Genomic DNA, 13,152 nt, shown 5'->3' with positions numbered 1-13,152 from the left:
TATTTACAGAACATGACTTTCCAATGTTGTTATGTGTATCATCAATACACGTATAACTATATGATGAAAAATTGTGAGCATATCAAAGGTCAAAAGATGGCTGTGAGACCATTAAGAGCAGTGGCAAGTGGATGCTGTACTACTGCTTTGTGCTGGTAGAGTTTAAAGAGCTTAAAGAGTTTTAAACAGAAGATATCAACTCACCTGTCTACGACGCTCTCTGTTCATGGCCAGTGTTATGTGTTCAGCGTAGAAGTCAGGTAACAGCTGTTCTGGCGCAGGCTGGCCATTCTCACGCAGGGTTACCACTGTCTCCAGGTCCGCCACTACACTAATCTGCGAAACTGGCTCTACCAATCTCGCCGCACTCTGTGGAACAAGAGTTAGGTCAGTTCCTTGTAAATTACAGTTTCCAATGAGCTCCGAACTCATATCTTCCCTGCTCTAGGGAGGGTCACACTGCCCACCCTCTCCCTGGTGCCCTCATATACACACGCTGAGTCTGGGTTAATTATTGAGCGTAGGTTTTCCTTTACATAACTTTCAGCTAAACTGACAAGATTAATTGTCGCATAGAAGTAGATCAAGTGTATAACAAAGCGCTAACTAGAGTAAAGATTGAGCTAATTGGCTGGGTCACAACGATAGTTCAATGGAGACACTAATTCACAAACAGCCCTTGTATTATTTGTTTACCATGAATAGAACAGGATATAACGTTATTGTCATAATCAGTAAAGATTTTTAGTGATCCATCATGTTGGGAAAAAGGTGATAAGTCATAAATGTTCACTTAGTTTACTGTATAAAACTGTTAATTGTAAACCATGGCCAGATCTTGCTTATAATACATCAAACCCTATTGCACTGCACAGGTCTTTATTCTGCAAACCAGTATTTTGTCACAAAACACAAACCTTGTAAGACATTATAAGTAAGAAGCATTTTGTATTAACAGTACTTCTGTCCCTGATGAGGACAAAAAAAATGAGGATGTATTCCACTTGAAACATGATTACACTCCACTTAAGTGTACCTGCCACTTGGTGCAGTTAATAAACAGGGGTGCCCACAAGGGGGGGCCGTGACGCAGACTGCGTCATTGAAATTCTTGGGGGGGGGGGCTCAAAAAAATCAAATGGGGGGGGCTAAAGTTAATTGCAACAGTGTTCAACTTGACGACAATCCAAAATACATTACGAAATCGCCAGATAGAAAGTGGATAATTAATGACAATAGTTATATTATTGAATTAAATTAGTTAAAATAGGATTTTAGGATAGTTTAGGATTCGTGTAGAAAGTTATTATTTAAGATTAGCAAGACGTGAGATCTAAGAGAGGGAGTGCACGGGATGGCTCAATTGCTGTGATAGATAAAAGATAACGCGTGGTACAGACACGTCCAGCTACACCGCGACTTAGCACAGCAGAACGCTTTTTTGACATAAAGCTCGTTAAAATACAATCAAGTAGCAAGTAGCATAGGCTACAATACTTTACACTATTGTGTAGATACTCGATTACCTGAGTTAATAGGGAGAGGGGGGAATGAAATATACGGTTAATCCAATATAGTATAAAAACAGATGACAAACTCATTAAAACGCTTGATTTACATTTTTATAAACGAAATTCAATATTGCACAATCATTATTATTGTAAATTTCAAATCATTTATCTTGGTTCAGTTGTACAAACGGCAACGTTTAAAATTGTAGCTAACTCAAACTCAACTAATCACTAGCCAAACATTACATTGCTATAAATAACGTAAATATTAAAGGAACCTTTAGAAAGTGTTATAAGGTACTGATCATGATAGACAGATAGGCTACCGATAGGTGCTGTATCACAGCATAGGAATTGATAGATAAGTAATAAAAAAGTGTAAAATTATATTTAGATATAATTAAAACACTCTTAAAAAAGAATGTAACGAGAACAATCTTGTTATTCTCTTTCTTTGTTCTTCTGTTCATTAATAGGTTTCTCTTCAATTCACACACAAATTCAACAAGTCGCCATATTTAGGCCTACTCATTGGCTAATCACAGCCTTACTAAAGTTACCATGGTTATCCATCGATCTCTAATAGAGATCGATGTGGTTATCACTCAATCACAGTGTACTAAGCCAAATATCGTCATAATTCCCCAGCTGTTGTATCTGAAATCTGTTGTAACATAGCGCACAGCAAACAGAAGTGTATAACCATTGGAGCAGACGATTGTTGGCGCAAGCAGTTGTTTCAATTTCATTTTCATCAAAGGAGCTGTGATGTTTCTAAAGGGAGGGAGAGGGGATCGTTATATCGAGAAAGACGCTGACAATTCGTTATGGATATTCTGGCAATTAAAAAATCCTTAAATTGAGGTGACTTATAAAACTCTAATTTTATTTATATAGAAAGATAAGTTTTCCAGTCCTGTACAACACTGATTCACGGTCTTTTCCCGGTAATCAAAATTCAAGTACAACTTGATACACACAGAATCTCCGGTTCCTGACCTGGATGATGGCTAGTTATTTAATTTAATTTACAGTTACATATTAGTACTCGTGATAAATCAAACCCGTTATGTAAGCCAAAGCCACACGGTTATTAATCTCACTTGGTTTTGGATTTGCTTACAAACGTGATCGGAAATGGTTAGGCCTACACAGTATTGTTAAAGAACATTTATGTAAACATATCAGTGACAGCTAGGAAAAGGAATCTTTATCAAAACAGCTGTTTGTAATTTCATATATGACGTGTTCTCTTAACAGATTATTAGTATTTCATAAATTAATGACGTAAACATGGAGAAAATAAACTAGAAAAATCACACAAAATTGTGTTTTTGATCGTCCGTTATTTTATTTCAAAAATAGTGAGGCCATATTTTAATGGCTATAAGGACTCTCTCGCCAATCCTGTGGATACAATTAAACCATTAGAATCATAATCGGTACTCTAGTTTTCTTTAGAGTAGGCCATGAGTAGGCTGCATAAAATGCCTTCTGGGCCGTGACAGACGGACATAAATTGAGATAAGACATGTTTCAACTTCTTCAATGTATAAAACATAAATAGCCCAAAATATGTATAATTCTGAGCAATGTACGGACAAAACTATAACTTTATTGATATAGATTAACTGGGTTTGAATTTTAAATATCTAAAAAAAATTATAAAACTTCTTTTATAGTTTTACAAATAGTGCTGGGTGGGGAATAATGTTTCTCATTTGTTGTGTACATCATTTATGGGGGGGGCTGTTTCTCAATTGGGGGGGGGGTGCGTCATGAGTCTAGGGGGGGATGGGCACCCCTGTAATAAACGTATTAGGTGGTTCCCTGGAGTAGTCGGCGAAATTCAGGAATACCTACCTGACTTAGGTCAGTTAGCGCAATTAATGGCCGTCCTTTAGAAGAATCATATCTCTAATACTAAAGGTGATTAGGTCTGTGCATACCTGAGTCAGTTTAGGCCCGACCTCCTTATAGTGGTGCAGGTATGTGTCTGTGAGCTCCTTGAGCTGCTGTAGTCTCTCTTCCTCCAGAGTTTGGAAACACTGACTGCCTCTCAGCACTGCACTCTCCCACTCTAGTCTAGAGTCGCAATACAAGTTAGAACATGCTGATACGTGTTAGAACAAGCTGGCACGTGCTAGTACAATCTGACATATGACAGAACAAGCCATATGGAAAAACTACTTTTATATGTAGTACACACATAAAATCAGTTTGCTTTTTTAAAGATCTTGTTGTTTCACAGTCTTTCGTCTAGGAGTATTTTATTGATTGATAGAAATTACAACACAGTTGGACATAGGATAAATCTATGTCAATTAAGTATCAATCTCTTGTTATTTATAAAATAATAACAGCTTGTCCTAGATTTGTACCTTTTGATCCAGGAGGCTTTTTACGGGTTTATATGTTTAACTATGCCTATTGTGCGTATATTGCTCTTCTATCTAAAGAACACAAAAATATAATTTCTTATGAAAAGAATTTCTGTCGGTCGCACTTAGTGAGGATGGTAGGTCAAAGGAAGCAAAATTCTGTAGTGGTTTTATGATTGCCTTGTAGAAAAGGAACAGTTTTGAGTTGTAAGGGTGTTGGTGAGTTATGCTAGCATAAATAGTTGTCAGACTGTATAGTTGCATAACTGTGGCAGATTTTAATTTAAGAAATATTTTATTATGTATCTCTCAGTGGCCAATCAGTGGTTGGGATTGAAATGGATAAACAGACTAGAGTGAGCCTATGAAATGAGTATGAATTAAGGATGCTTTGAATAGCTAGTGTTGCTCACAAAAATTATCTGATCTAGTCAGAATCAATAGCTGATAGCCTCATTAAGGCTAATAATGAAACACTATTAGTTTGTTTGTTCATATTAATTCATATTAAGTTAAATGGATTTCCTAGTCCAGAATTGAGTAATGAAATCTGTTATCTTATATACTAAAAAACTTTTCAAAATTTATGACAGCTAGCCTGACCATAACTTACTACTGGACCGAATTACACGTGGTTGGTAGTAAACGAAAGATATTTTCCTGTAGATGTGCAGAATCCCTTTATAAATTAAAATAGGCTCAAATATTAGCACAGAAAATGAATTTGTAATTTAAAAAAAGTTAACATGGGCCTTTATGGGTTGCTATGTTGGTAATGAAATAACAAAAAAATATAAACAGAAAATCAAAACAAATGTAAGAAATTCCAATCACATGTTTTATTTACAGCGTGGGGTGAAAATAGAGAAGTTTGTAAAATACATAGCCTAATTTTGGTTGAGTTTTCGACCACAGGGCGAGCTCTAGTTTTATCTAAAATATTCATGTACGGTATTTATTTCTATGAAACATGAGGAGTTTTTGAATGTTGGTTTTTAATTTGGAAGGTACCTCCTATCCTACTGAGGAAATAGGATCCTCATACTGCAATGGTTCACTCTTCTTATACTTTACCGGGCTCTTTCTGCTCGTATACAGTAAGTGTAATACTCCACATCAGCCTTCTTGACTGAGTCTTCTGCTTTCCGTCTTTTTGACTCTAGCTGAAAAATTGATAAAACTTGTTAAACTATTGTGTTAAGTAACTTAATATATTACAGTGCCATAGCTATCAGTTGTTGGAATAATAATTAATTAGGATGGAAGGGTGGAAATACAGTCCAATCTAAGATTAATTGTTGCTTTAGCCAATAATATTTACAGAGTGAAAATTTAAAAACGTACGTTTTCATGTCCCTGGCCTTTTACTTCGTAGATACTGGATTTGTAGTTAATTATTATGTATTTTAATATTTTTTGGGACGGGGGCAACATGTTACACACATTTATTTGGTTTTTAATAGGTTCTAGGTATTTTTTTCGTATTTTTAAAGTCTCAAAATTCATGACCATGACGTGTCCCTAGGGTACATTTTCCAACTTTCACGCTGTTTTTAGACTAATTATTCATGCCGAAATATATAAAGCCATATTTTTATGTCATCAATGGTTATTAAACTTACAAAAAAGGAGCATATTATAATTTTATTGTCATTGCAAACTGACTACCATGACAAAATAAGTCTGTCCCTCGATTTGGCGTCACGACCATTTGGGAAAAATTTTCAACTTTGGAGCACGACAGTGGCAAGCCTGGCGTTGATGGAGTCAGTTGGTTTGAGAGACTAGTTCGGGGTGTACGTCAGGATTGTAGTGCCGGTCGTTTCGAGTTGAAAGGAGGAATTACAAGATTAATAAAGGAAAGATTGTGTTTTTTGTAATTTTGGTGTGTCCATGACCGTACGTGGTCATTTGATGAAGTAGACATGGTGTTAATTTTTGTTTATAAGATATTTCAATTGCTAGATTAACCTAGAAGTCCACTTTGTATCCTCGAACATGAGGTGCAGGGCTACCGCCAGAACAGAGCCAAATAACACGTAATTTCACGACCAACGTTTCACGACCATCGCGGGTTTTTTCACGACCAATCCAGCCTTATGGATTATAGTGTGTTTGGTTGTGACAATAACTTTAATATAATTGTAAATTGAACAGTTTAGTTAAATTTAAACACATATTTTTATTATAACTAACAGTATAATTGAAGGATTGCTTAGAAAGATTTAAATTATTCCAGACAATTCACGACCGTACCGCTTGTCCCTGACCATCACGTTTATGATTTCTATCATAACAATTTCAAAAATTAAAATATCGTCATATTTGAATGTTTTATACACAAAAGAAGCACACCTCTATACAAACATAACGATTTTTCGGGTCTCAGGTAAGTTTTTTCGTAGTTATACAAACTTAAAAAGATTTTATTGGCTTTTTTCAATTTTTTGAGTTTTTTATTTTTTTCTGGAAAGACAAAATATACCAAAAGCTTAGTGACCTTTTTATTGTATAATGGTCATAAAAGTAAATTTGTTTATAGCAAAACATAGTTATTAAAATAATATTAACCATTTTTAATATTCATTTAAACGTCCGTTATGGGCGTTATGGTCGTGACAGGATTTATTGTTTTTCCACTAAAGATGCTCTTTAAAAAAATAACCACCAAAGATATTGCGTTACCATGGATATTTTATGAAACTTCAAATGTTGATGAAATAAAAAAAATAATAAAAGTTTTGAAAAAAGGGGAAAAAAATTTGCAAAGTGCTTTTCCTGAAAACGTAAGTTTTTAAATTTTCACTCTACAACATACAGTTCTTCACAAGTTCACAATACAGAAGTTAGTGAAAACCTACACACTACACAATATACTAGGTTTAAAGAAAAGAAATTGATTGGTTGATACGGATCACCCTTTTACTGTGTGGTAAAAATTTGCTGCTGTCTACAATAATGTTTAGTAGACAGACTTGTTTAACAACTTCAAGTTATAAGCTCAAAACATAAAAACTGTAGGCTACATATTTATCGTCATCGAAATTTGTTCAACAGTTGATGAAAATAATTGTTACCTACTTGTGAAATAATGGTTAGCAAATATAGTCAACGGCCTAACTGAAGGCTGTCAAATGGGTCACAGGTGTTGAATGTTCACCTGTGCAATGTACAGTGTGCAACAGCGTTTTGACGATGCTGTGGCAAAAACCTGCATATCACTTTTTTTCAGCCATGTTTATGGATCTTTAACTGTTGGTGTTTATTATAGATTGATCATTTTAATTATATTGCGTTTTGTTCACATAGTGTATAAATCAATTGAAAAATACCTAGTTGCACCGTCAATCATCCTTATGGATGTCATATTTGTAATGATGTAATTCAGATCAAGATGCAATGTGGGAAAAATCTAAGTTTTTTATCCACTTCTTTTTCTGCGAGGACTCAATCGCGGAATAATTAAGCCCAAATATAAATGTAAGACAACTGTGGAAAGAGATGCCTTTTGATTTACTTTTTCGTTTTGAGGTCCCCAGAGGCCAAAAATACCATCCGTTCAAATTCATATAGGTATATTGATATGTGTCCGTTAGTGCGATAACTCGAGCAAAAATGATCCGATTTTGATGAAATTTGGTACAAACGTGTAAACCTACATTTATTTGATTCGCGAACCAGCATGATCGGACTATGGGAACTATGGGACTATGGGGTGTGGGGGGTTTATGGGGGGTTTTATGGGGTAAAAATACGTTTTCCCCATTTTTGACCCTAAAAACTTAAAATTTAGCAATTCCTTTTCAAACCATTTTGTAGAGCTTAAAAAAAGAAATAATTTTGTATATTGAAGCGTTATTATGCGCCTAATGGTTACAGAGAAAATACCAAAAATCTGTAATTTTAAAATTCCCATGTTATTCTTATGGAGAATAAATAAACTGTTGTAGTTTGCTTGTTTATGAACATATTTTGATCAAATTTGGAAAATGTATTCATTTCATACTAAACTATTAACATTTTACAAAAAAAACACCTTTTTAACCTCCCTGTTGCAGCAAACCTAAGTACTCGTTAAACTAATTCTATTTAAATAGCAGGGAATAAATGTGATATTTTTAAGGAGGGATTTTAGTGTAAATCCAATCAGGCTAATAGAAATTCGCTTAGTCTGCAGGTTTGCTGTGGCGGGGGTATTTAGCTTTGTTACTGACCAGATCAGTTTTTCTTTAACCCAAATATTTATTGAATTCTCAATAAATAAAGAGAACTGGGTCAAGTTTCGGAGGATCAAAAAGTGTATGACTCTTCTCAGGAGCTTAACCCAGCAGCTTTTAGATTGTTAGGTGAGCCAAGGGCTTAAATAACCACTCAAGTACAAAGGGATCTTAAGTTAATATTAATCCACAAACTCAGAATTCATAGTCTTACTTCAGGATATTGCTTTATATTAATAAAATTATTTTGTTACCTTACAATATCCTTGTTTGATGTTGGTAGACAAACTACATGTTTATCCTCTTCTCAGGTTTGTCATAAAATTAAAATAGAAAACACAGAACACACGTAAAAGACATAAAATTTCATTTTCATTGATCAACTGTCGCGGTGTGTGCACACATTTGGTCGGGCCAGAAACATGTAGTTTGTCTACCAACATCAAACAAGAATATTGTAAGTTAACAAAATAATTGTAGGATAACGTACAAAAGTTTAGATTTTCTTAAAAACATGACGTGATTTTCCAAGTGCCCAGTATTGTTAACTCTGTTACAAGAACAAATTTATCTGCCCAAGTCTAGGGCTTCAATGACTAAACAATTGCCGACAGCCTACCTTGGCGTTCTCTTTGTCCGACACCAGCTTAGTGCTGTGGAGATGTAACGTGGAGGCCGTCGGACTTTGGACTCCTGCGATCCTGACGTCCAACATAGCGTCCTGCATCTTCTCATTCTCTCGAGCGCTCGCAAAGCTCTGCTTCTTGGCTTTACACTCTGCTGACCGCCACTCAGCGAGGCTCTTGCCTAGGACAGTTACGGATACATTAGACAGTGACACAACTTTGACTGATATGAGCTGAGTGGGAGTTGAGCTTGGGATAGGGCTAAGATCTTGTTAGCTGAGACCAGCTAATACTTTAGGGTTAAAAACAATGATTAAAAGGGTAGCCGGGTCAATAAAAAAATATCATCAAGCTTACAAATTTATCAAAACATGACAAATCCTGAGTTATTTTATTTGGTTGTCAGTTAAAAATTCTTATGGCAGCCGTTCATCATGGAAGAAGATTTTGATAAGGGAAATAGATTTGCAGGAATGTTGAAAGTTAACCAAATTTCAAATCAACCTTTTGAGATTTAGATTATTACCTATGTTGGAATCTCAAATTTAATCAAAAAATGTAAAACCATAAAAAATTACTAAACAGTATTCATATTTCTGATGATGTAAAACAACACCAACAGTGCTATAAAACTGCGGAGATTCAACAGAACGTATAGTGAAACATTATCATGAATTAGCTATACAAACAGCAAGTGACCATTGCATAGCTCAAGGCCACACCAGTTAGGCAACGTTAGTCATATCTACCTATACAACTGATATGTGGGCTTGTGACGTACCTACATGAGGAAGAGTTATGCTATGGGCTGGTGGCTGGTGTAATCCAGAACCACTAAGAAAATCTGGTTGGAAATAATGAATAATTCTGGTTGTTTAATAATTAAAATATTGATCAATTGCAAATACTGTTTGCATTAAGGTTTCAGATAACACTAATTTACTTTCAAAATCAACTAAATATGTTGGCATCAGTCTTTTATTTATTGTAAGAATGTATTTCAGACACAGTATCGTGATTTAAAGACACTTAATATTTGTAAATATTACTTATTAAAGATTTATTACTTGTGTTAATATGAAGTCAATTCCCAACCAACCTGTTTTGTCTACTGCAGTCTCTACAGCTTTTCGCGTTCTATGTTGGTTTTCCAGAAGCTGCTTCAGGGGTTTCACAACTTCTTCAGACAACGCCGTTGCAAACACCCTGCAACATATTGAGCGGCTATAAAAAAGCAGTTGCAGGTGATATAAATCTGTGTGTTATGATCAACATATGCTAAGTTGATCATGTTTCTGCACTGAATGACTGTAATCGCTTTAAATCGTATTTTTCTCATCAATAATATCCTTTCCCGATCAGACTGACGTCACACTTCCTAGAGCTTGATCAGTGTGTAGTCCAAATGTGTCTACGGCTGTGATTTATTTCATACCGGGATGCATAAAAGAGAAATGGAAATAAATTATGCAGTAATGGTCTAACCAATCTAAACATTGCCACAAAATACATAGGCAATATGATGTCACTTTTATTGGTTGAAAAATGGCACCCCTTTGACTCATTAGTGTTCATCCAGCCATTATGTTTTTAAATATTTTTTGTAGGTGTAACAGAAATGAGAATAGTAACCTGCTGAACAGAATAAGGCTTAAATTCACCAAAGAATCACACTTCAAACATGTTATGAGTTATGTACAAACAATCAATAAATAAACAAAATGAAATGTGATTAACAATCTGTAACATAAAGTAAAGAAGTAAGGACAGAGTATTGAATATTATAACATTCACGGTTACCTTTAACTCCAGGCCACGGCCTGGTAGAATTGGCAACGTCGCTAGGATAACATGGCAGACAGGTGATCAGTGACATCAGCTCATTAATTCGCACTTTAATTATTTAAATTTATGAACATACATTTATTAAAACGAGTAATGTCCAGTGGTCGAAACTCGACCAAAAATATGTAATGTACTCACTTATGTTAATGTTTCACCCCACACTGTAAATAAAACATGTGATTGGAGTTTCTTCCATTTGTTTTGATTTTCTGTTTATATTTCGTTGTTATTTCGTCACCAGCATGGCAACGCATAAGATCCATGTAAATTTTTTCAAATTGTTAAACTAATTTTTTGCGCTTATCTTTGAGCCTATTTAAATTTATAAAGGGATTCTGCACACATACAGGAAAATAGCTTTCTAACGGTATGCGTAGATTTTCCCTACGATGCACACGAGCTGAGAAAAAAGGTTTTAAAGAAACATGCTTGCCTATTAATATATAGATAGATATTGAAAATAAAACATACAGTACAGCATTGAAACCCAAAACCATAAGAATTGAAAATGCCTTATATATATATTATTTTATAAGCACAGTTTGTAACCAATGTTTTTAAACAATACATTTATTCATTCATTCATCCATTCTTAACTGCTCCAAGTGGCGGCCCTTGTTGAATTGAGTAGGTAAGGTTACTTTAGGTTAGGAAGTTAGGTTCGTGTAGGTTAGGTTAGATTAAGTTAGGTTAGGTTAGGATAGTATGACACGTAAACAAGGACATTCCTTCTGCCGGCAACTTACCCGCACCTGGCTTGGGCTTGGCGCAACTAAGGAACATTTTTTGGGGACCTTTGAGGGTTTACCGCAGTTAAGGAACGCTTTGGCGCAATTAATGCACAACCTTAATGTAACTGTAATGTATCTCCAAGCCACCGGTTTTGTCACTGACGTCCCGTATCATTATCGGCGCCGCCCACTCCACAGATTGTCCCTCATTGTTGTGTCCAAGGTTGTTGCTGTTGCGAATTCTCGTTTACGCATTCAAAGTCCAACGCACAGTTCAATTACGATTGACGGGCGTTTTCGGGCGACAAAAAGTTCCGATTTGCCAGAGACGGGAAGTAGGCTTTGGTTTTGGTTGCTGGAAATGGTAAATTTTACCTAACGTTTTGCTTCGGCCCCTAACCGATTAATAAGACTAGTAATTCTCCCTGATAAATAACTTTTATAAAGAATTCTAATAAACTAGCTGTTGGCCCGTCCTACGTACAGGAATCAGGTAGTTAGTCGATTACTGAATATAATTCAGAACAGCTAGTTTAAACGCATAATGAAACATTTTGGCAGTTAAGGAAAATCATCTTAAAAACAAATATCACGTGACCACACAAAAGTTGGTGTTGTTGACTATATTTACTACAGATTGACTTATTTAAATGGATAACAGATATTTTTCACATTGGTTATGTACTGTGCAGCGATTTAGTGCAAATTAACACACCATTTCAAAATAACATAACTATTGGAATAAGATAAAAAGTGTGACACGAGAAAATTATGTAAATTTGTGAATCAACGCTTCACGAGAATAAACCGTAAAAGTAAGAGACACACCTCTCCATTTCTGTCATCAAATCTATACCGTCAACAACGCACTTTTGTCCAACACTCAACCAAATACACAACTCTTCAACTCTTCAAATATTAGAATTCCGGACGAGACTGTTGCGAAAGTAAACAACGCCGCTGTGTTCCTTTCTCCAGTCCCTTCCACTTAAACTTGCCAAATACAACAAACAATACGTCGTCTTCCAAAATACGGCAGCGGAGAACATATTCCGAACTATCCAAGTAGTCTGCACGGTTCATCTGTTGTGTAATCATGTTGCAATCTGTCGCAATCAGCAACCTGCTGCCACAACTTGTTTTATTTGGATCACTTTTTAGGTTGATTCCGTGGTTTTGAGGTTATCTTTTTTTCGCACTGGTTGGCGTTTGTGCAAGGAAATATTTCAATTATTGCTAGTGAACGCTGTACCAATACGCGTTAAGTGTAATTATGTGTGTAGGTCTGTTAAATTACGTGAGTTTAATTTAACATCTCATGTCTACGTGATTGTTCATGCCTTATAAATAAGCATCCTGTAGCTGTAATTGTTTTATTTAATGAATAAAATCTACGAACGACCCTGGACCAAAACACAATAGTCGTATCATGGATTTATCCATCCGATCATCAGTTAAGAAACGTGCTGATCAGCCAATCAAGTCAAATTCTTGAATACTTTATTCCCCCAACCCACCACATTCCGTGGGAGAACGAGAGTGAAAAACGTCTTCATTTGTGTTTCCACGACCGTGTGGGCCGCCATGTTTAATACTGGAAACATTTGAATGTCTGTTAAATATAAATGAACTAGTAGGTGTTTATTTGAATTTATTAAACGCAAGGAGTAGTTGGAAACAATGGGGCGAAACATTTGAATTTTGTTATTTTGAGTTCGGATTATGTAATTTTGAATGATGCACCACATAACAAAATGAGTAGTTAATATTAAACATCATCAGGGCATAAACTATCAATTTATTTCCTTTTTTAGGGTAAATGATATTTAGCAATTAAATGT

At 35.4% G+C, this 13,152-nt stretch overlaps 1 protein-coding gene across 1 annotated transcript in view; it reads right to left on the bottom strand.

Moving 5' to 3' along the window:
* Nucleotides 1–13,152, bottom strand: part of LOC128991946 (uncharacterized) — an 80,202-nt gene that overhangs the window by 4,807 nt on the left and 62,243 nt on the right. Inside the window, exons 4-8 of the mRNA XM_054415244.1 lie at nucleotides 9,835–9,941; nucleotides 8,729–8,916; nucleotides 4,967–5,055; nucleotides 3,461–3,596; nucleotides 205–369 (exon numbers count right to left, since the gene is read on the bottom strand). Coding sequence (XP_054271219.1) covers nucleotides 205–369; nucleotides 3,461–3,596; nucleotides 4,967–5,055; nucleotides 8,729–8,916; nucleotides 9,835–9,941 — 685 coding nt within the window. The remainder of the gene's footprint in view (nucleotides 1–204; nucleotides 370–3,460; nucleotides 3,597–4,966; nucleotides 5,056–8,728; nucleotides 8,917–9,834; nucleotides 9,942–13,152) is intronic.

Source organism: Macrosteles quadrilineatus, unplaced genomic scaffold (genome assembly GCF_028750875.1).
Source record: "Macrosteles quadrilineatus isolate MER2022 unplaced genomic scaffold, UCM_ALF_1.0 Scaffold_4__1_contigs__length_99947679, whole genome shotgun sequence".
Classification (NCBI taxonomy): Eukaryota; Metazoa; Arthropoda; class Insecta; order Hemiptera; family Cicadellidae; genus Macrosteles; species Macrosteles quadrilineatus.
This window is presented reverse-complemented; position numbering and strand designations above follow the sequence as displayed.